Source organism: Podarcis vaucheri, assembly GCF_965113315.1.
Source record: "Podarcis vaucheri genome assembly, chromosome: 3".
Lineage (NCBI taxonomy): Eukaryota > Metazoa > Chordata > Lepidosauria > Squamata > Lacertidae > Podarcis > Podarcis vaucheri.
The window spans coordinates 64,353,399-64,376,361 of NC_138761.1; the positions used below are offsets into that span (position 1 = coordinate 64,353,399).

The 22,963-nt window shown below is 44.2% G+C and overlaps 1 protein-coding gene across 2 annotated transcripts in view; it reads right to left on the reverse strand.

The window, feature by feature from the left end:
- PDE7B (phosphodiesterase 7B) overlaps window positions 1-22,963 on the reverse strand; it is a 171,538-nt gene that overhangs the window by 112,078 nt on the left and 36,497 nt on the right. The window contains exon 1 of one of the 2 annotated variants that reach the window (XM_082215965.1): window positions 20,315-20,705. The exons of the other annotated variant lie outside the window; for it this stretch is intronic. Within the exon in view, the coding sequence (XP_082072091.1) occupies window positions 20,315-20,335 (21 nt within the window). The 5' untranslated portion in view covers window positions 20,336-20,705. Of the gene's footprint in view, window positions 1-20,314; window positions 20,706-22,963 lie in introns of those variants that run through there. 2 annotated transcript variants of the gene reach the window in all.

A 22,963-nucleotide genomic window follows, 5' to 3' on the forward strand; every position in this document is an offset into this window, starting at 1 on the left:
CTGGACTTGCTTGTGGTCAAGGGCCCCTACATTAGCTTACTGGGATTGGCATGGTTTGGACCACTGGGGCTAGCTGTCACCGGGGTGAACCACACTAGCTTACAAGTGGACGTGGACGCCATATGGAAGGAATTTCCAGGGGTTTTCGACGGGAAATTGGGACAGTATACGGGCCCCCCCATTGCTCTACAGCTTGACCCCGCAGTACGACCGGTCAGGCTCAAGGCCCGCCGGGTCCCGTTCGCCCTGAAACCCCGTATAGACGAGGAATTGGACCGGCTCGTGGAGCAAGGAGTGCTGGAGCCGGTGCCTAATGCCCCCTGGGAAACCCCAATCGTCACACCCGTCAAGCCTAATGGTTCGGTCCGCATCTGCGCAGACTACAAATGTACCATAAACAAGGCCCTCACGGCCCACGCATACCCAGTGCCAGTGGTCAGCCATGTCCTTGCCACCCTGGCTGGGTCGAAAATTTTTGGGAAGCTGGACTTGGCCCAAGCATATCAACAGCTGCCAGTAGATGAGGCCACAGCAGAGGCACAGACGATTGTGACGCACAGAGGAGCGTTCAGGGTAAAGCGGCTGCAATTCGGGGTCAGCGTGGCACCAGGCATATTCCAGAATCTAATGGACTCTCTCCTTAAAGGGATTCCTGGTGTCACCCCCTTCTTCGATGATGTGTTGATTGCTGGGCCCACACCAGAGGAGTTTGAGGACCGCCTCCGCACCGTTCTGCACCGTTTCCAGATGGCGGGTCTCAAGGTGAAGCGGGAAAAATGTCTACTAGGAGTGCCTCAGGTGGACTTTCTGGGATTTATGGTGGACGCAGAAGGGGTCCACCCGACTGGGGACAAGGTACGGGCTATTTGTGATGCTCCAGCGCCCAAGAGCAAGACTGAACTTCAGGCCTTCTTGGGACTATTGAACTTTTACCATTCCTTCCTTCCCCACAAGGCGGCGGTAGCGGAGCCCCTACACAGACTCCTGGACAAGCGGGCCCCTTGGGTGTGGGGCCAGCGCCAGGAGGCCGCATTCCAGGCAGTCAAGGACTTGCTTGTCTCAAACTCTGTCTTGGCACACTTCGACGAGAGGCTGCCAGTGGTGCTAGCATGCGATGCCTCACCCTATGGCATTGGCGCTGTCCTGGGGCACCAACTCCCGGATGGAAGAGAGGTACCGGTGGCGTACTTTTCCCAGACACTCAACGCAACCGAGCGGAACTACTCGCAAATTGACAAGGAGGGTCTGGCAATCGTGAAGGGAGTAAAAAAATTCCATGATTTCTTGTACGGGCGGCCCTTCACCGTGGTGACTGACCACAAGCCGTTGCTTGGCTTGTTTGCCCCCGAAAGGCAGACCCCCCAAGTGCTGTCTCCTCGCGTCCTCAGGTGGTCAATTTTCCTTGCCAGCTACCAGTATGCACTGGTTCACCGACCTGGGAAGGCGATGGGCCATGCGGACGCCCTCAGCAGGCTACCACTACCGGAAACAGGCCCTGACCCAGCACCTGCACAAGAGGTTATGAGCCTGGAGCTGCTTCCCGACCGCCCCATTCAGGCACAAGAAGTTGCACACCATTCCAAGAAAGATAGGGTCATCTCCCGGGTCCTGGACTGGGTGTGGAGGGGATGGCCCAGCAGCAGCCCCGGGCCAGAATTCGCCGGCTACACAACCCGCAAACATGAACTGTCGGCCCACAAGGGGTGCCTGTTATGGGGAAGCAGAGTCGTTGTTCCCCAGCCCCTCCGCAAAAGGGTCCTCACAGCCCTACACGAGACACATCCAGGGGTAGTAAGAATGAAGGCCCTTGCCAGGAGTTATGTGTGGTGGCCGGGGATTGATGGAGAGATAGAGGCCTGGGTCAAACACTGCCAGGCCTGCCAAGAATCCCGCCCAGATCCCCCAAGGGCCCCAGTCCAGTCCTGGGAGTCCGCCCGAGCACCATGGTCACGCCTGCATGTGGATTTCGCTGGCCCATTTCAGGGGAAAACATTCTTCATAGTGGTGGACTCCTACACCAAATGGCTGGAAGTCGCACTGGTACCGTCCACTTCCACGTCCGCAGCCATCCGGGTACTACGCAGGCTGTTTGCAACCCACGGGCTCCCTGACACTCTCGTCTCAGACAACGGGACCGCATTTACGTCAGGAGAATTCCAAACCTTCACAGCACAGAACGCCATCCGCCACATCCGTTCGGCGCCGTTCCACCCTGCCACCAATGGCCAAGCAGAACGCATGGTGCGGACCACCAAGGACACCCTTCGCCGCATGACGCAAGGGGACTGGGAGTACCGCCTTGCCACATTCCTTCTAGCACAGCACAGCACCCCCAGCTCAACGACTGGCCGGAGCCCCGCTGAACTACTAATGGGTCGGCGCCTTGCAATCAGATTGGACCGCCTTCACCCCGATAGAGCTCAGGATGAGGTAGTGGTGGGGGAAGGCAGGAACCCCCGGACCTTCGAAGCCCAGGACCCAGTGTACGCAAAGAATTTTGGGGCAGGCCCAGCATGGGTACCCGCCACAGTCACCAGGGTCACTGGCCCAGTGTCGTATGAGGTGCTAACGGATGGGGGGCAATGCTGGCGCCGCCACTGCGACCAGATACGGCGACGATTCCCGGGAGAAACCCAGGAGGAGGACAGGTCAGAGGAGTCCCAAGGGGACAGCGGGGCAGTGAGTCCCATAGAGCAGGAGGGGCCAGCAGGAGAGGCAGAATCAGTAAATACAGAGAGGACCCGTGAGGCCGAAAGGACACCGGAACCAGAACCACGAATGAGCGAGCCGGTTGCGCCAGACCAAACAGGCCCATCACAGCCAGCATCCTTGGAACACGAGCCAGAACCTGAACCCCAGACCAGGGAACACCACAGGCCGCAACGCACACGTAGGCCGCCGGCATACCTTGAGGACTATGAATGCGACCTCCCGGGCAGGACTGGAACTTAGAGGGGAGGGGTGTTATGTACTGAGAACAATAGGATCCAAATTGCAGCAGTCTGATTAGTCCTAGAACAATAGGATTCAGAATGCAGCAGTCTGATTGGTCCTAGAACAATAGGATTCAGAATGCAGCAGTCTGATTGGTCCTAGAACAATGCAGCAGTATGATTGGTTGGCAGGAACCACCCAATCCTGCTCCAGATTGAAGTGAATCCACAACCTGATTGGCTTACAGTAGAATTCCAGAATTAGCCAATCATGTGCAGCCCATTGTGTAAATAATGTATATAAAGCAGATACTGGAGGGGACATTCATTTCATTCCTCCTCACCACTATGAGCTGAATAAAGAGCATGAAATCACTTTGCGACTCTGAGTATATTTCAGATTCTTAAGCCAGCAGTGATGCAGGTGCTCTCTTACGCCACCTTGCCCAGAATGCTTCACTCTGGGGAAGGACCACCTTCCTCAATGGAAGGGGGCTGGCGTAGCACCAAAACAATTTTAAATAAGGAGAATGGGAGCAGGGATGGTGGCAGAAGCAACAGGCACTTGGAAGAGCCCCACAGCTAGGTGGACAGCAAGTGTGACTTTCTCAGGCACAACACACCCCTGGAGATGGTCCTAGGAACAGAAGCCTTGATATCATACTGTCCAACATTTCAGGTCAAAAAACCCCATCTTCCATGATGTGCTCCTGGGCAAGTCATGTGACCTGCGCTGCAATCTTAGGGCCCCCCCTGTGCTTCCCCCCCCCAAAGATGACAGCACGTAAGATGGTCGCTGCAATCTCGTAGCAAAAAACAGGGTGCCCCTTTTTTCTGGGCACTAGGTGGGTACGCGATATGCCTGAGCAATATGAGCTACAGTAGCAGAACTACCCTGACACACTATTGCCAGCAAAGAACACCCCACACAAATGAGCAATAGAATAAGGGAACATACACCATATGCACCATTATGTGTAAGTGCCATGTCGTCCTACCTTTTGTCACATACACACACAGGAAACACACACATCTGCACATGTAGGCAAGCTTTCTGTTGGCAAAGGCCAGGCACTTTCTGGATCCACTCTATCCTGTTCAGTACAGGTGTTGGGCACTGTCATGTGTGTTGTGGCTTTCTTACAGAGGTGTGTGCTGGGGGGGGCACGCCTCGCTTTATTGTGAGTTCACTAGTTCCACATGTAGGTTGTTATGTGGACATTTTTGCTGGCCTAGTTCCTGATCTGTAGCCACTGACAGAGTTTCTAGGGAAGTGGGGGCATGTTTCTATACCATTCTTGCATTCCCACTCATGTGTTTTTCATCTCATCTCCCAGACTCAGCAAATTAATAATAATAATAACAAGAATATACAGTGGTACCTCGGGTTGCAGACACTTCAGGTTACAGACTCCGCTAACCCAGAAATAGTACCTCAGGTTAAGAACTTTGCTTCAGGATGAAAACAGAAATCAATCAGCAGCGGCATGGCGGCAGCAGGAGGCCCCATTAGCTAAAGTGGTGCTTCAGGTTAAGAATAGTTTCAGGTTAAGAACGGGCCTCCTGAACGAATTACGTTCTTAACCCGAGGTCCCACTGTAATAGAGTGCTCTTCCTGTCAGCATCTCCAGTCCCAGCATAATACAAGTGTAAGACTGCTCTGCCTAGTGACAGTCCTAAAGTACGGTTGCCATTTCCTGGACATATCCAGAATACTGCTGCTGCAAGCAGTGCCCTGGTGGAAATTGTATTAAATATCCAGGAAAATCCATGTCGTTTTTGCTGATTTGAGAAATAGCTTAAAAACGAATTGTTTTGCAAAATTGCAAAGAAATTTGACAACAACTTTGGCCAAAACTAAAAAAAGGTAAAGGACCCCTAGATGGTTAAGTCTAGTCAAAGGTGACTATGGGGTTCAGCGTTCATCTTGCTTTTCGGGTATTTTGTCCACAGACAGCTTTCCAGGTCATGTGGCCAGCATGACTAAACTGTTTCTGGCTCAATGGGACACCGTGATAAGTGCCAGAGTGCACTGAAATGCTGTTTACCTTCCGTCACAGAGGTACCTATTTAACTGCTAGATTGGCAGGAGCTGGAACAGAGCAACAGGAGCTCACCACTGTCATGTGGATTCAAACCGCTGACTGTCTGACTGACAAGCCCAAGAGGCTCAGTGTATAGGACACATGTATAGGACTCCACTGGCATACATTTTTGTGGACTAAGGCCACTTCATCAGATGCATAAGCCAAGCTCAAATATATACATTGTAATCACTGAGGCTATCCCAACTGCCATTGCTGGAAAAGCAATTAAGATCAAAGCAATTAAGATTGTGTTAACAGCTCTGTTGGGGAGAAAACCTTGGTCTCAACCAAGTCCTAAAGGAATAGAGTCAAACTTGCCCATAAATTCTGAATCAGCAATTTCACACTGGAATTTCACCTTGAAGTTCTTTTATTGAAAAATCGTGCCTTTTGGATAATCAGCAGAATGTCATGAGATATTTCAGTCTATTTTTATTATACTATATTTAGTTTGGAGACAATTTAAGAAAACAACTGTAGACACATACTGTTATTATTGTGCATGGGAATGTAAATTGAAAAGAACATTATATCTGGTTGCGTTTTTAAAAAAGTTTGTGTTAAGCATAAATATTGCAATGTTTGTGCAAATGTCACAGAGAAGAGCGCATGTTAGAAGCATAGGATTTAAAATAAAAGTTTAATAAACTGAGGGTGGGAAAGATGCACCTTAGATTGTTTCCCTCTCATTCCCTTGGGTGTCTTAAAAATGGCTTACAAATGGTGACCTAGCAATTCAGGCTATTTTTCAGAGGCTTACCTTTAAGACAGAGTACTCCATCCAAAACAAGAAGTAGCAACGAAGGGATGAATTTGGTACAGAAGCCAAGTGATATACAGTAGTCCAACCAAAGCAGCATTTCCCCCACAAAGAAGAAACACCTTCTAGAGGTGTTAACTAATTTCCCAGTCCCTTTTCCTGCATAGGATAGTCAGGTAAAAAAGAGGACAGGTCTTCTACACCTTGAACAGTTAAATAGAAAAGGAGGTTTACACACCTGCAAATAGAACTCTGTTCACTTTGTCACCTGGCCACACCACTCATGTGCCCTTAACCTGATGTCTTCATGGAAGACAATCTTACTCGGCTGTGAGTGATCGCCAAAGAAGTCTAGACAGGTACCATTAACTTCTATTTCACAAAAATCTTTGCCTGATGGATTCTGCCAATTATGCTATTGTTAAAAAGCACAGCACCCAATGTGCATGCATGTTTGTGTTCATAGAAGGGCTTAATCCAACTCCTTACATTCACCCACTCCTTTCCTGTACAGAAAGACCACTCTAGAGCACAGAAAGGCCCCATTTCCCAATCCCCCCCCCCCAAATCTTGTGTGTGCCTGTTTACTCAGAGATAAGTCTTCTGGAGCTCAATGGAACTTACAGTACTTACAAGCAGGTCTGCAGAGGATTGCAGCTTCAAAAGTATTCACCTGTTTTGTATCTTTACAGGTTGTTTAAATTGGGTTCCCAGACAGCTAGCATATGAGTGCTTCACAGATACCGGTACTTCATGAAGCCATATTGCTGTCACAGAGGTCCCAGCCGTAATAAAAACCAACTGTGCATGAGGAAGGGAGAAACTAATCTGATTTGACTTACATCTGCAGCTGGTTCTCCAAGCATTGCAGCTTCACTGACTAGCTTGCAGGTGGCATCCTGCATAAACCCCACTGAAACCCCTTGAGGATGAATAGCACTGACACTTTTTACAAGCGTTTCTAGTGTACTCGTGGAACTTTTAAAGTTACTATTTTGCATTATTGGTAGTCTATGTCCACAATTTTTCTGTTTTTTTTTACTCACATTTACTATCCTAATTTGTGTTCTATATCATTGCTATAATACAGAGGTGTAAAAGCCATTATGTGAGGGAGGCTAGGGTATGCTGTTTTAAGAATTAGGATCACTTTGTTTTTCAACACCTTAATTTAGTGAGGTTGTTTCTGAATTTCCATTGACCTCTCTTCTTCTGGGTATCCATAGACAAATGTGTTTTCTTTTTCTAAATAAAATCTATATAAGTGTTTTTCTCTCTCTCTTGACTAAATATTTTTTCCTATGTTTACTGCCAGAAAAGAATGTTGTTGTTTTTAAATGCTTAGTAAACATAGCATTTAAACATAGCATTTAAAGAAAGCTTGCCTTTCAATGTATCAAGATAAATGAGCCTGGTTCATTATCTTTACTTGGTGTTTTTTTTTGTATCAAATACTTCTTATGGAAGATCTTCCAAAAAGATAATGAGAGATATATTGTGGCAAATATTGTCTCTAGTAACATATGTGAAGAAGCTGTCAGGAGATCCAGACGTCTACAGAAGTTGCACCCTGTAGAAACTCTGAATGAGGGAGAACCTCAAAACAACCCATTGAAGACAGAGTGCACAGCAGCCATGGAATGCTGACTACCTGTTTGGAAGTGGGAATGGAAAACTGGATGGAAGGAGGAATGGAATGGACTATCATACAGGAGGGCATGGCTAACTGACTGAAAGAGTAAACAGAAGCACTTTACACTGTGACTTTTTGTTCTGGAGAGAACAATTATTTCTGTCCTATCATGAAAAGTCTCACTGTGACTAATGAAGGCAATACATGTCTGAATCTTCCAACTGACTAGAAGGAGACTTGATGCTACCAAGAAGCTGCTACTCAAGGTGGTTCTGGAATTTCAAGGGTAGCTTCAAGTACCAAAAACAGGTTGGGCAGAGACAAAACCAATCAAATGTAGAGTGGGCAATGATGGTTTTCCCAAACTTGGGTTTCCAGCTGGAGTACAACTCCCATCATCCCTAGCTAGCAGGGATGATGGGAAATGTAGTCCAAAAGTAGCTGGAGATCCAAGTTTGGGAAATCCTACTCTACAACATCAGCTACATGGCTCTGGAAAGAAGCATCAAGGGCTTGGCAAATTTATGGAGTAGCAGGGATGTCTCGAGAGGGAGACAAAAGTCAAGCACTTCCCAGGTCACAACTGTGGTTGCAAAGGAAAGGCTTATGACTTAATTTGCAAATGCTGACAGTCTGAATGCTGTGCAGGGGTTTATTTTCACAATGTTGCAGCAGGCCCGGAGGAAAGGCAGGAGGAGAGACAGAAGGGCAATGGAAGTAACAAATGCTGTTTGAATTATAGTAGCTTCCAAATGCTACGGAGCAACACAGCTAAGATCATGGTTGCCTTGTCTTTCATAACATGGTGAAGGAAGACAGATGCTGCAATAAAGTTGTGTAATATATAAAACCACTATACCAATTCAGCAAGCAGAAAACATTAATTGTGAGCCGGACAAGAAAGGGAGGCTTGTTTCTTTATGCTATTGGCAAAGTCCTAGAGAAACACTGCCTTCTAATATGTCCTGAGTAGAGTTAATGCTGGTGTTAATGGGGTTATATTTTCCATACACTTCTCATTATAAACACACATATTTCACAATGGTTTGTTTGGGGAGCTGTGTTCCCTTTCATTTCATTTGTCTGTTTTACCTTGCCACTATTCCTAGCAGGGTGGGAAATGTATTGCAACCAAGCCATATGAACCCATTTTTCTTTTCTTTTCTATTGAATGCATATTGACACTCTTCTGCCTCGAAACACTCAGTCACCCTGAAATCTCTTCAGTTTGTTGGTATCCTCCTTTAACTATCAACCAATGCACATATTGGGACAAAATGAATTTGGAAAACGATTCTCAGGCAAATCATTCTAACTTGATAACAGCTTTGAAAACACTCAATAGTTTGCTCCTACTTAGAACATTCTTTCAGTTGTTCCCAAAAACTGATATGAAGATGTTTTTGAAAGATAAACATGGTGCAAATGATTGGGTTTTATGAACCACTACCTAACATTATTGCTTTAAATCAGCCTTTCTCCCACCAGCTGCTATCCATACGATTTGGACTGCAACTCTCATCACTCCTGACCACTGACCATGCTGGCTGGGACTGGTGAGACTTCTAGTCCAAAACATCTGGAGGGCACCAGCTTGGGAATGGCTGCTATAAATCAAACTACTCTGCTGTGAAAGTCAGGGTTTTTTTTTAAAGCTTTCTAAGTCAAATTTTAAAAATGAAATGTGAAAGTGACTTGATTTTTTTAAAAATAAAAACTGCACAACAGTTAATCAGTTGAAATTAGACATTAAAAATTAAACTTCAGTTCTAATTAGTCATTAAAAATATATTTGATATGAGGAACAATTCTCTCTGTTTCTCACTATTCATTTTTCTTATTTTCTTTGTTCATGTAAAACACAGTGTTACAGTACTGTTGATTCCTCTTGATGTTCTGGCATTTAAAGATTTCTAAGCAGTTTAAAGATCAAGAGAAAAAGCCCCCAATGGTCATGCATTATTTTCCTCTTTAAATAGCTATCGGACCTAATCCCCAAAGTGCTTTTTGTATTTGAGGGGCTCTTCAAAGAGAAGTCTGGCATGAAGAGGAGGGATTGGAAGGGGAACCCCATTGTGGGGAGGGGGCGGGAGACTGGTGCATTAGTACTGTACCTTCCTTATCCTTAGTTCCATTTCCCTTTACTTATTGCTCTTAGCCCAAAAAGTTGAGTTTCTGTTTTGTTTTGTTTTCCAATTTGAAGGGTGGTAGTCAACAGTTTTACTCAGAGGCACCAACAAGACAAACTGTCTTTGCTTTGAAGTATCTCCAAAGCTTGCTACACTACAAAGTGAATGGGATGGGCCCTTCTTGCTAATGTTTCAAGTTCTTTCTGCATGCCAACATGGTGAGAACAAGTCTACCATTCCCCTCTTAGTTCTCTTTAACACTGAGAACTTGGGGGCTGGTTCTCTTCACTTTATGCTGGGCACCTAGAGGGCAGCCGAATGCCAGGAAGAGATTTACAGCCACTGAGGACAACCTGGAAACTGCACTTGTGGATCCCCATATGCTTACAGTCCAAATTCCCATACTCTGGGGTTGTGAAGCAGACTGCTTTTAAAAACCCTTGGCTAGAAAAAAAGGCACTGGTTCCTGCAGCTATGCATGGATGAGGTTTCTCAGCAAATCACAGTCCAAATCCTCACATTTGGTTTGCTTATATACATGTGCCAGGGAGATGGGATGGGCACTATATAGGCACATGAAAGCATCGTGTATGACATGGTCTTTGGGTATAGGATGCTTAAGTTCAAGTGCTCACACACATGAACATGTGGAAGCATTTCTATAAAGTCCCATGTGATGGTTGAAACATAAGGATAGGCACTGAATGACAAGCCCCTGCTACTCCATATAAATGTCCATTTATAAAAGACAGAGGGAAAAAGTAACTTTTATCAAAAGGTTCTTGGGAGGGGTTAATGAGAAAATGATTCTGATGGACAATAAACTGATAAATAATAATACAATATATGAATGCATATGCTTTGCAATTTTAGAGGTTCTCCAAACATCAGAACAAGATTCCAGAACTAAAGCAAAAAGTCCTAGGAAAATGTTAATGTTAACTTATTTTTACTTTAGTAAAAAAAAGTGTTCAAAACTAATACATGGTGACATGTTTTTAGTGAAAACTTAACCTTAACAATCCATTATAAAAGCATGGGAACTAAAAAAAAAAAAAAAAAAAAGTTAGATCATGATTTTATCTGACTCAACACTGCGATCTGCAACCAAATTAACATTTTGACAAAACTTAATTTACTGGATCATTCATGTGCATTGCGAATGGCACTTTTATTATTTGCTGGTTTGTTTGTTTGAATCTTGCACACCGCCTCGGGCAACTTTCATTTGAGAAGCTGATTAAAATAGTGTAAATAAATGATAAAGAACAAACCTGTGTACATGTAACCACATAACTACATTTGTACATATGACCTCCCCCAATAATTTTTTGCTTCTGACTTACCTATATTGTCTCTCAACCCAGTCAAATTTTAGATTGCAAGCTCACCAGAACAGAGAGGCCTCCCACACCCAACTCTAGTGTCTTTCTTTTGTGCTTGTGCTCACTATAAAGTACCAGATCTGTTGACAGTGTGATCTATATGACGGGTGGCTGAAATGTTCTCAGCTTGCCTTTTAGCCAGTATCTAGGGAGGAAACCTGTGGCATTTCAGATGTTTGACTCCATCTCCCACCAGCTCCACTCAGCATAGCCAATGGTCAGGGATGATAAAAGTTGAAGTCCAAAACATCTGAAGGGCACCAGGACTCCCATCACTGCTGTAAATATTATAATTTTTTATGCAACATAATAATAACAATATTTCACCTGGAAATCTGATTTCTTGGGGATTAACTGCATTCCAAACTGATATGGAGACAAAATAAATCCTCAATCCTCACTTGATGTCTTGTTCAAGCAAAACTTCCATTGGGAATAAGGATGGAATGATAATGTGAGATTTGGCCTAGAGCAGCAACTTTTTCAAGTAGTTGATTTTAATCAGCTCAGGACTGTTTATACAATAAAATACGACACTCATGGAACGTTTATATCCTGAGATAGTTCATAATGGGAATGTCTAAAAAAACCCAGAGTCCTTCAGCAGTAGTTCTTACACAAAATTTTGTGTGTGTGTGTGTGTGTGTGTGTGTGAGAGAGAGAGAGAGAGAGAGAGAGAGAGAGAGAGAGCGCACCATACACCTTGATATGTCTTTCCTTGTATTTTCATAGATTTGTTCTTCCATTTTCCCTCTTTCTAGTAAGATCCATAATGGAGAGAAAACTATAGGAAAACCTATGATGAACCTAAGATGAATCTGCTGGATCAGGCCCCATGGCCCCTCTAGTCCAGCATCCTCTTCTCACAGTGGGCAACGTGGACCCATGGGAACCCTCAAGGAGGACCTCAGCACAACAGCCCTCTCCCCCTCCAGCAGCTAGTACTCAGAAGCATTACTGCCGCCAACTGCGGAGGCAGAACATAGCCATATCATAACTCGTAGCCATTGAAGGCCTTGTCCTCCAGAAAAAGTTTCTTCTAAATGTTACCCTAATACTAGAAAAATTCAGCAGTGAAATAAGCTACCTAGTGGAGCTATGAGATCTCCCTCCTTGGAGAGATATTCCAATTCCAGCTTTCAAGAAATGTTTGGCCAGGCATCTGCTGAGGATGCTTAGGCACATGATGTTCTATCTCTAGGACTGAACTCCAAATCACCACCGGTAATCTGCTACATATAGCAGCTGTAGCATTGGGATTAATATCAATGTCCAGAGTTTATTAGAGAGCAAAGAGGACTCCTAAAAGCATATTAACCACATGTTGTAAATAAATGTTCTAAAATGCAAAGTCCTAGCAATACCTCTATTTTTTAAAAAATAAAAAAAATTACAAACCACATATCAACACTACTGTTTAGGCATCTAAGCTCCAGCTAAATAGGTAAAAGCATATTCCAGCCAGTTCTTAAATCCTATCTACTAGCTTGTAGCCTGGCCCTGCTCTGCTTTGCCTATCATGCTAAATATGTAAAAAGGATGTTCTTAGCAATTAAGATGAAGATAAACCTGCAACAGCTGAGTTGTTTGACAAAACTAAGGGCTCATCCCTACTCCCCTTTGTCTTTCAATTTCTTCCCTCGTCCCTAGGCACGGATCCAAGAGGTTTTTCTTGTGTTCCATCTGTTTTCCTGGGAAAACCTGTGGTTTACTGCTGAATGAGAACAAGCATCAATCCGCAGAAAACCTGATTGAAATTCGTTGTGATTTATCAATAAACCATGGGTTTTCCTGCGAAAGCGGCAGGGTAAAAGAAAAACCTATTGGGCCTGAGCCTAGAAACCACAGGACAAATGAAAGTGTGAATGAGCTCTAATAGAGGTGGGATCATGGAACTGTCGAGTTGGAAGAGACACCAAAGGCCCAACCCCCTTAAATGCAGGATTCACAGCTATAGAATCCCTGACATATGGCCACCCAACTGCTGTTTAAAAACCTCGGATGGAGGAAAGTCCACCACCTTCCAAGGTAGTCCATTCCACGTTGAACAGCTCTTACTGTCAGAAAGTTCTTCCCAATGTTTAGTCGGAACTTCCTTTTTGTAATTTGAATCTATTGGTTCAGGTCCTGCCCTCTGGAACAGCTCTCAAGCTCTACTGGGGCTTGCTTTGGACTTGGGGGAAAGCAATAGCAGAGACACCAGGTAGCAGAAGTACTTTCAACTACAGCAGGGAGACAAACATAGGAACAAATTCATTGCTCACACCTCTCCCTGACTCAGAAGCCCAAGGGTAGAGGAGGCAACTATACCACCACTGTGCCAGGTTGCGTTCTCTTCCTCCTGCCTTTTTTGTACTTTAAAGAGTCCACTGAAAGGAAGGCACATGCAGGTTTCACACACACCACTTCAGTTACTTTTGAGGTATCTCTCTCATGGTCGGTGTGGATGTGGGAAACACAGAAATGCAGTTTTTAGTGTGCTTGCATAACCGATGGCTATGCAAGGAGATGGATTTACATTTGAAATTTCACTCCAGCTTTCCTTTCCTGTTACAATAGGCACGGGGAACCTTTGGCTCTTCAGACGTTGCTGAACCACAACTCCCATTAACTCCAGCAAGCACTGCCAATTGTCAGGGATCATGGGAGTTGTAGTTTAGTAACATCTGGAGGGACAAAGCTCACCCACACTGGTGTTAGGACTACCTTAAAGAGAAATGTTCTGTCATTTTCTTTTTTTAGTCCTCCACATGCCATTACACACACACACACACACCATAGTTGTATACACCTGGGACTGAGATTTTTACATTTTAACACTAATTGCATAAAAGTGTAGGAGGAAAGCCTTCTCATTCCTTCCACAACTCCCCTTCTCCCTCCACCACCTACAGTGAAGATGACAAGGTTGTTGGGAAATCTTATCAGTTTCAAGGCTGCCAGTAAGCTTCACTTCACCATCCTCCCCCTGCCTCCAGTGTAACTGACAACCTTGGGGAAAACCTTGTCACTCACACTAGGGAATTTTTACCCATCCAGTCCGTTTCCCTGCCACCATAGCTGAAGAAAAGGAGGGGGAGGTTCCACCCTCAAAAGGGGCCATGTATAAGCACAAGCACTCCTGAGCACAGCAACACTTAATTTTTATAGAAACTAACAAGGTATTAATGTCACTAAAAGACAGAGGGAAAGGAATTGACAGTGGGATAGACTAGAAGGATACCTATGGGATTGCATCTGTTTAGTCACAGGGTAATATGGACAGGCAGGTAATGGAGACTCATTCTGCACTGGTCCCAAAAATGTCCCCCTTTAAAAGCAGTTTCCAAGCTACCACACTTCCCTGGCATAGAGGCAGAGCACACATTTTGTAAGTCATAAAATGGTTCACTCACAAAACTCTTCAAATGTTGGATTCATGAGCTTTCTCATACAGCAATCAGAAAAGATGCACAGGCAGTAAAATGTTGCTTAGTTACAAAAGGTAAAGGTTTGTAAACTATTGGTAGTGAAAAACACTAGCCTCAGACTCTGTTCAGGTCTGAAACAAAAGAAGCTGGTTAAAGCCAAGCTCAGAGCTTCTTATATACTGAAGTTCACATGGGTAGAAAGAGACAGACAGACAGACAGACAGACAGAGGCTTGGTAACCCATTTCCTCTCAAGGTGGGAAGTGATGACATAGGCTAAGCCTGGCCTGGCAGGACAACTTACTCCAAGGTTTAACCCCTTCATGCACTAATTAGATTCAAAGATGCTAGAGCTATATGAGGCTGGAACTCCACACAGACAACTCTGTTTTCACAAAATGACAGTCCGTAAAATCCCACCTACACCCATTTAGTCCAGGAGGAAATCCAATAAGGAAAAAGAAAAAGAAAAAACTTTTGCCAATGGGCCATTTTTGATATCTCAATGGCCTGCTTGCAACATTATGTCCCTGTCTAGAAGCACCTGAGGTGTGTGACATTTTAGGCATGGATGACATTAATTTGTCAATTGGCAGTAATGAGCATTGGCTGAAGTGAGGGTGGAAGGTGCACAAAGAATAATCAAAATGCTTCAAAATGCAAGGCTGAGTCTGGTGAGACAGCTGCATTTACAGCCCAGTATGTATTGCCAGTCCCAGCTCTGTCTGTCAACTGCACTAAAGGCTCATCCACAATTACGATTTGCCCCGTACTTTCAAGGCACAGCTCTGCACTTTCAAGCTCTGTGTCCTTTCAAGGCACAGCTCTGCACTTTCAAGCTCCGTGTCCCAGTGCTTTTTTATTTGTCCCGTCTCTTTCTCCACTCTTCAGCTCTTTAACACTGAATCAGAATAAACTGCAGCTCAGGTTTCCTGCAGATTGCCATTTACTCCCCATTGGTTTTCGAGGGGGAAAGCACCAGGGCAAAAACAGAAAAGGTGTGAACCTATGCCTTGTAACATGGCACAAAAGGAAGTCTGGATAAGCCTACATCTGCCTTCCTTCAGACAAGTGCACTTAGGTGCTCATCCAACAGCATCTGCTGCTCGCTCCCTGTGATGAAAGGAGCAGGAGATTACAAGGTTGCTCTAGCAGTTGATGACAGGCACCTTGCAAGTAAGATAAACTTTGCAGGATATCTGTACCAAGCTAGTTGAGAATAGAGCTCAGTAGACGAGCATCATTTTAAAGACGTCCAGTGCTGCTGCACCAACCGCTTTCAGCTATAAACAAAGTCTCTGCATTGTTTAGTTACTGAATATATGGCTAGGATCCATCAGTGAGTAATAACGGGATCAATCAATTGTAAGCATGGGTCACCAGAGATCCAGCTGAGGAATAATGCACAAAGAGGCTGGATGAAAATGAGTTCAGACAAGAACAGGGTTAACAGGTGGTTCCTAAGCAAAAATAGATGTCCGTGGATAGTTCCTCTCAGAAGAAAAAAACGGGAGGAGAGGGAATAACTCTCTAACAGAGTACAATTGCTGACTAAGTTCAGGACATAAAAGCAGAACAGGCTTAGCACTGCTTTTCATCCATAAAGAATAACTATATGAAGCATTTTTCAGCTGCTGCATTTGCTACAGGAAACTGCAGCAGAGGACTCGGGAATGACTGGCACATCTTGTCTTGCTGCTGCCTTGCACATGTAATGCAGTTCTGAACGTTCTCATTTTTTAAGCATGTATTAAGGTCACAAAACATGATCTTTATTAAGGCAAATATTCAACTACACACACCAGTTTTATCGGCTTTACTGTTCACGTGGGTCAGGAACTGCAGACTTGATAATCAAGGGAGGGTGATGAGTTTATGACTGGGCCATGAGGACACAATGCTTACTGTGATTTCCTAGGCATTTGTGGGAGTGTGTCAGGCAGGGGTCAGGAACCTCAGACCTGGGGGCTGAATGCAGCCCCCGCAAGCCCTTAGGAGTCTCCAATGGTGGGTTGAATCTGGAAGATCCCAACTGCTCCTCCCCAGCCCTGCTCTGCACCCAAAGAACATAGTCATGTGTCCTTTGACTATGTTAAACCTATTGCTTGCCTAAATGGAGGAGAGAGAGAAGTAGCAGCCTGTGAATTTTGTGTTGCTGGTATGTAGTTTACTGTAGAAAGGAAAGACTCTCACTCACTTTTTGCCTCTGGCCTCAGGCACCACTGGCATGTAGCCCCTGGAAGGGTTGCCTACAAAAAAAAATGTGGTTCTCAGACTGAAGGAGCTGCCCCTGCCCTTAGGTAGGGCATGGCTGGTGGTAGGAAGCACAGAAGTTTTAAAGATGGGCTTCTTGCACATCAATTCCAATCACCTATTGATCCAAATCTGCCTGACTGAAGGCAATGTGGTGTACAGTAGTGGTAAACTAAAACCATACAGAAGTTGCAGCTGAAGGTGTTATTAGCGTTTATCATAATGCATTTCAGCCTGTGCCAACCTTCCCTTGAGGCTGAAATGAGCACATGTAAGGAAAGCTTAAAGATTGCATTGCGTAAAGATAAATATATTCTCTGTGAACTCTATCGTAAGAAAAATGGAATGCTTACATGGTGCTGTTAATATTCCCATACGGAGCTTTGATATGTTTAGGCTATGACATTGTTGGACAAAGTAACCAGCCCCCTTAGGGGTTGAGTCAAATCATTCTAATAATTTCATTTTATTCTGACATTTAGGATGGAATTCAACATCACACTCTTCCAGTAATTCTGTCTGTCCACGCATTGCATCTTGCCAGATGTTGTCCTCTCTCCCTGTCTTTGCACTGTTTTGTGGGTTCTCCTGAACCCCAGAGCCAATTTTGGAGGGCACAGGGAAAGGAGGGAAGAAGTCCCCATTGCACAAGTCCTTGTGCAGGGCTTTTGCTGATAGGGATGGTTAGGTGAATAGCCCTTAGCTGGCTACCTTGTCTTAACATTCTAATGCTAAGTTTTCTTTCCTGAGGTCCTTTGGAACTTCCCTCCTCTGGAAACTGAGCAAACATTTGGCCTGGATATTATTCAAAGCACAACAGAACATATTTATTTGGGCTAGAGTTTGTTATTGCTAAGTTAGGTCATTAATTTCAATAGGTCTACATTGACTGAAACCTGGTTGAATACTGCTCTTTGGGTGGATATTTTTTTTTACCATTGTTGTGTGTCTACCTGACATCTGAGTTAGACATTGTAATCAGCTCCTAGCATTTGGGATGCAGTGAACCAGAAATTTAAACAAATGACTGATCAGTGTTGTTTATAGGACATTTACAGAAACTAGCTAGTGTGTCCCAACAGAGTGTAAGTTTGTTTCTGCATTTTATTCTGGTTCCTGTAGTTAATATGCATATTAAGACATTTTATCATTGTTTGCAAGCCTGAAAAAGTTGCTCTGCTCAAGAATACTGCATACAGTCTCTTTGCAGACATTCTGAGGGCATGCAAAACATTTGTATAAAACGGATGCTTAGAAGAGGCAGAGTGACCCTCTAACCATATAGAAGACACACACAGGGCCCCAAACCTATTGAAACCAATGGAATTATAATCACAAATTGTAAGAACAACATGTTATAAAAGGCAATGGCTGATGCTGAAAAAGGTATCCTAGCGCTGAGGTCTTCTCCGGTCCTGTGAAATGTGAAGCATCTCTTTTCTCGCGATGCAAGGGCACAACATGATGTCTTTCCATTCCACTCATATGTTTCAACTGTCCCTATTCTAAATTGCTCACTTCCACTGAAGGGAACGAGGGAGCCCACAGTGGGATGACAACACGCCATTGAGTAAGTGCTGCAACATGTTGTGGAACATTGGAGAGACGCACCACATGGTGTACTGATTTTTCAAGCATCTCTGCATCTTCTGTAACATTTAGCTTCTACCTTGGTTGTTGTGACTTATTTAAACCCATTCAACTCACAAGGACACAAGGATTTAAACAGAACTTAACCTCTCCTGATCAGCAGTCAAGACTTCTGGATGCGGGGGGGGGGGGGAATTCTCTTCCCATTTACAATCCTCAGCACTCATATAGTATAGTGCCGCATTAGTTACATACCCCAATTAAACTTGCAACAGGGATGTTCAGGGTACAACCCTATACTTGCATCCATGGAAGCATGCACTACTGAACACAGTGGGACTTGCATCAAAGTAACCTGTAAAGAATTGCACTGTTAATACTATCAGAAACTAGTGTCCTTCAGAAAGTTTGAGGGCTTCTTTCTTCTTCCCTCTGATTTCTCCATATTCCTGTTCCTGCTACAGTGATCATTTAAACTGAATAATGCACAATTTATACATAGCAGTTGAAATGATTCTCTTCAAAATAGTGTTTTTGAATTTCCGGAGCTTGCTAACATTTTTCAGTGTATAAGATCTACTGCAGACTGGAGAGAGAAGTGAGAGAAGCTAACAGTTCAGCTGATAAAAACTGACTGTGGCTGACAGGCAAAAAAGGAAGAAGGATGCCTTAACTCTGCATATGAAATGTGTCATTAAGCAATTTATTAATGACAGCAGCCTCTTTGTTCTTGCAGCCATCAGTGAAGATACAGCAAAGGAAATGGAGGAGCTGCAGTTATGCATTTGCAATACACAAAGTCCTTGTTTTTCCCACCAGGCACTGCAGGATAGCAATTGTCCATTCACAGCACATAGCAGATAGTCTGCATTTCAGAGCTAATATTTTACCATTCCTAAGCTGGCACTTATGAATCAAGTGCAGTTATTTGTTTCTCCCCCCTCCTCCCCACAAAAAACCCTTCAAAGTGCAGTATATTGCTAGGGTGACCCATCCAAGGTTTCTGAATTCGTAAAACCAAAATGAGTTTGAAATTAAGAACAATAATTTTCAAAAATGCAACACGTCCCTCCTTCTGAAAAGCTCACAGAGCTTTCAGAGTGATGAAACCTTGCAATGCCTTCAGACAATACACCTTTCTGCCATTATATACGTGTGTGTGTGTGCATTGTGGGCTATTTGGGCAGGATTTTAAACATGCATCTCTCTGGGAGTAGCTCTCTCAAATGCATGTTGCAGCCACTCTCCTGAAAACAATGTGAGTTCTGTTCAGCTGAACCACTGCTCCTGCTCCCTGCAGCACTAGCAGGTCACTTGAATGCTGCAGCCACCCCCCAAGTTAAGAGTACAGGCTGTTGTTTGATGACCAGTTGAACGTATATGTCACCAAACAGTCCTGAGAAAATGCTGTTCACTGTTTTGCCCTTCAGCTAGCTGTTAATATGTTATCCCTTTGTTGATAGTTTCAGCACAAACCCTTCAATGAAGTTAAGGAAACAGAGGAGCATTTGTAACCTGCTAAAACACCCAGAAGATAAAGATCTGTAACATATATTGCTAAGAAATTTTTTTTATTTGCATTGCCATTCATGTCTCCCTCCATCGGTTAAAAACACATGATATTCCTAGTTATCTGTTCCAGCACATTTACAGCAGAGTCCTTTTCATGTCTACTCAGAAGTAAGACTCGTTGAGTTCAGTGGGGTTTACTCCCAGGTAAATGGGTACAGGATTGCAGCCTCAGTTACCTGTAAAGCTTCTCTTTTTCAAGCCACTGAAATGCTTAAGAACTAAAGGGGGAAGAAAGCTCTCCTAATGGTCATTAAGTGTTACTGTCCCAGAACCTTTCCTTTATCTTTTGCACTCAGTTCAGTTACAATTCATGCAAGTTTCCGTGGCTTAGGACAATACCAACAACGATGAAAATGCAGCCACGGATATTTAAAAAATAAGCAAGCAGCAGTTTTCTTAGTGAGAGCCATCAAGGTTTTCTTCCAAACACAAATATCACCTCTGCTACTAACTTTGGCAAACGCAATCTCTCTTTCTCTCCGCCCCCCCCCCTTCCTACAACCTTTAAAACAAACCTTCCCACCCATGATCATGCCGTTTCTGAGGATTTGCTATATACATACCTCAACCATTAAACAAGACATTTAACCATAGTGGCAGTTCTGTGACCTTTGAATGCTGCGAAATCTGTAAGCGGCGCAGCTTGTTCATGAAGACTTGTGCTGCAGGATCCAGAAACTGCATTCAGGGTGAAGCAAATAATTGAGGGAGACGCGCGAGAGGAGAGAGGAAGGTGCGCATGGACATGTGCAACGGGGTGGGTGGAATGACCAAGGAGACAGGAGAGTGCCAAAGAAGCAGAAAGAGAGGAGAGGCTCTCCACAGAAGGCGGCGGCGGCACTTTCCTGCCAGACGGGTGCTGGGATAGAGCGCTCAGCTGGGGCTTTGCTGCAGTCTCGGAGTGGCTGAGTGTTCAGCAGCAGCAGCAGCAGCAGCAGCAGCAAGTCGAAGGCCAGTGCCGTGCCTGGCTGGGAGGTGCTGTCAACTGCCACAGGCACAGCCGAGCCGGCCAATCAGCTTGCGCCCTGCGAGCTCGCTAGAGTGAAGCCTGCTCTGTTTATGTTTCCTCGTTTCAAGAGTGACGTCAAAGGGGTTTAGTTTTTCCTCTGCATGTGCTATTAATTTTAAAGGACTACTATGGGAAGAATGTGGCAGTGATTTCGGCAGGCTACCACCCTACTCTAGAAAGAAACCAGAGCTGGAGGTGTCCCCCCCCCCACAACCCTACCCCCGCCAACAGATTATTCTTTTTTTAAAAAAAAAAAAGGGAAAGAAAAGAATCAAGATCTCACTTAGAAATGTTTTTGCAGTCAGCTTTGCTGCCAGAGCGAGCTGATGAATGCCAGCAAAAGAAAAAGGCTTCACATATAGATTTGTGTCGGGACGCAAGACTGCACGTTGCAGGGGTTTGATGGAAAGAATCTAAATAAAAAAGGAGCTTTGGGCTATGTGCGCACATTTTATTCTAGAATCAATGGAGACTGGGTATTTGGAGGGTTTTTTTTACATAGTCTACACAGTGTCTAGATTATTTTGTTGGTGTTTTGCCCAAAAAAGTGCTTCTTAAGAAACTGATTTCATGAGAAAAGTAAAAGCTCATTGTAGATTGATGCAGTACCCTGCAGTGTGTACATGGGCGTAGCCAGGATTTTTGTTGAGGGGGGCAGGACTTTGGGGGGGACAGAACCAATGTGACTGATCAGTTACGTATGTATTTCTATTGTTTTTCTATTCTACTGCCCCCTTCCCCCCCTTGGCAACACCAATGAGTGTGTCCACTTGAAAACAGATGAAGGTAGTCCCAGCAGTGGGTATACCTGATCAATGACTTTGTGGGTAGGTGTATACTAAGACTGCAATCACCGCTTCCTTCTTCATTCACCTGGGGCATATGAAAGGAGGAAAAGGCACAGACAACCTCATCAAGGCAAGGGCTTTCAAATGGATCTGTTCTCATTCTGTGTTGTGTTGTTATATATAACATATATCCAAGATCTATGAGGAAGAGCTGAAGGAGTACTTGGATCTGAAATGTCACTGTACTTCATGTTTGTTACTTCTCTGGACCAGATTTCCCATGCTTGAATGTTTCTGGTATTTGTTGATATCAGATTTATTTGTTTTTATTTCCAAGGATTTGACAAAAATAACTGTTTCTTAAGTTTTACTTATCAACTTCAAAACATGGAAACTAACACAAAGTCCACATTCAAAGCCCCAGGCAGCACTCCATTTTTCTGAGTAAACTTGACTCCAAGCCACAGAAAAGCTGTAGGCGGTGAAGGTCAAGTGTAGATGAAGGTTGCCTTCCACTTCCTAGCCACCATGGTGCGCGTGTGTGTGTTGGGGGGCTAGCAACTGTATTCAGTGGCAAAGAACAAGGAAGCAGACCATATACTTTTTAAAAAAAAAAAATGTATTGGGTTTTCACATTTTATATAGACAAAAACAAAACACAAAACACCAAAACAGACATAAAAGACAACAAACATGTATAACTTCCGAAAATCTTATTTTCTAGCCCTAGTCCTTGACTTCCCCCCACCCCCTCCCTTGCATCCCTATTCCCAAATTTATGTCAGCAAATTGGCATTTCCTTTTCTATCTTAATATTAATCCTTTTATAAAGAAAAACAAAAATAAATTTTTCCTAAGTTGGCCCCCAATTCTCTTCCATCGATTTCTCATTTTATCTTGAATAATTTTCTTATTAACTAAACCCCCTGGTCTTGAGTGTTGTTTAGATTTAAATCCTTCCCTCCCTCCCATCCCCGATTTGCGTCCCTTCCCAAAACATGTCCAAAATAACAGTTCTTAGCCTGGGTTCCGCACGTCCGAGGCTCTCAAATCCCTTTCAGTCCCTCTCCGCCGGTTTTGTTGGTAGTCCTTTATGTCGGTCATCAAGTCTCGAAAGAGTTCCTTCACAATCAGTCCAATCAGTCCATAGTCTCTTCCCATATTTAGAAACAACTGCTGAAGAATTTCCACAAGGCCTGACTCTCGAAGATAATCAAAATCAGAGTCTATGTGGAGGCCCCAATTGTACTTCTTTATTTCAAATTCCTGAATTCCATAAACTCCCAGGGCCTCCACTTTCGTCTTCTGTATCTTTCGTAGGTTTAGAGTAGATTTAATCCAATAGTCTCCTTGCTTGTGTTCTCCAGGTGTCAGCTTCTGGTTAGTATTTTCCCACTTCCCTTGTTCTCTTTCTT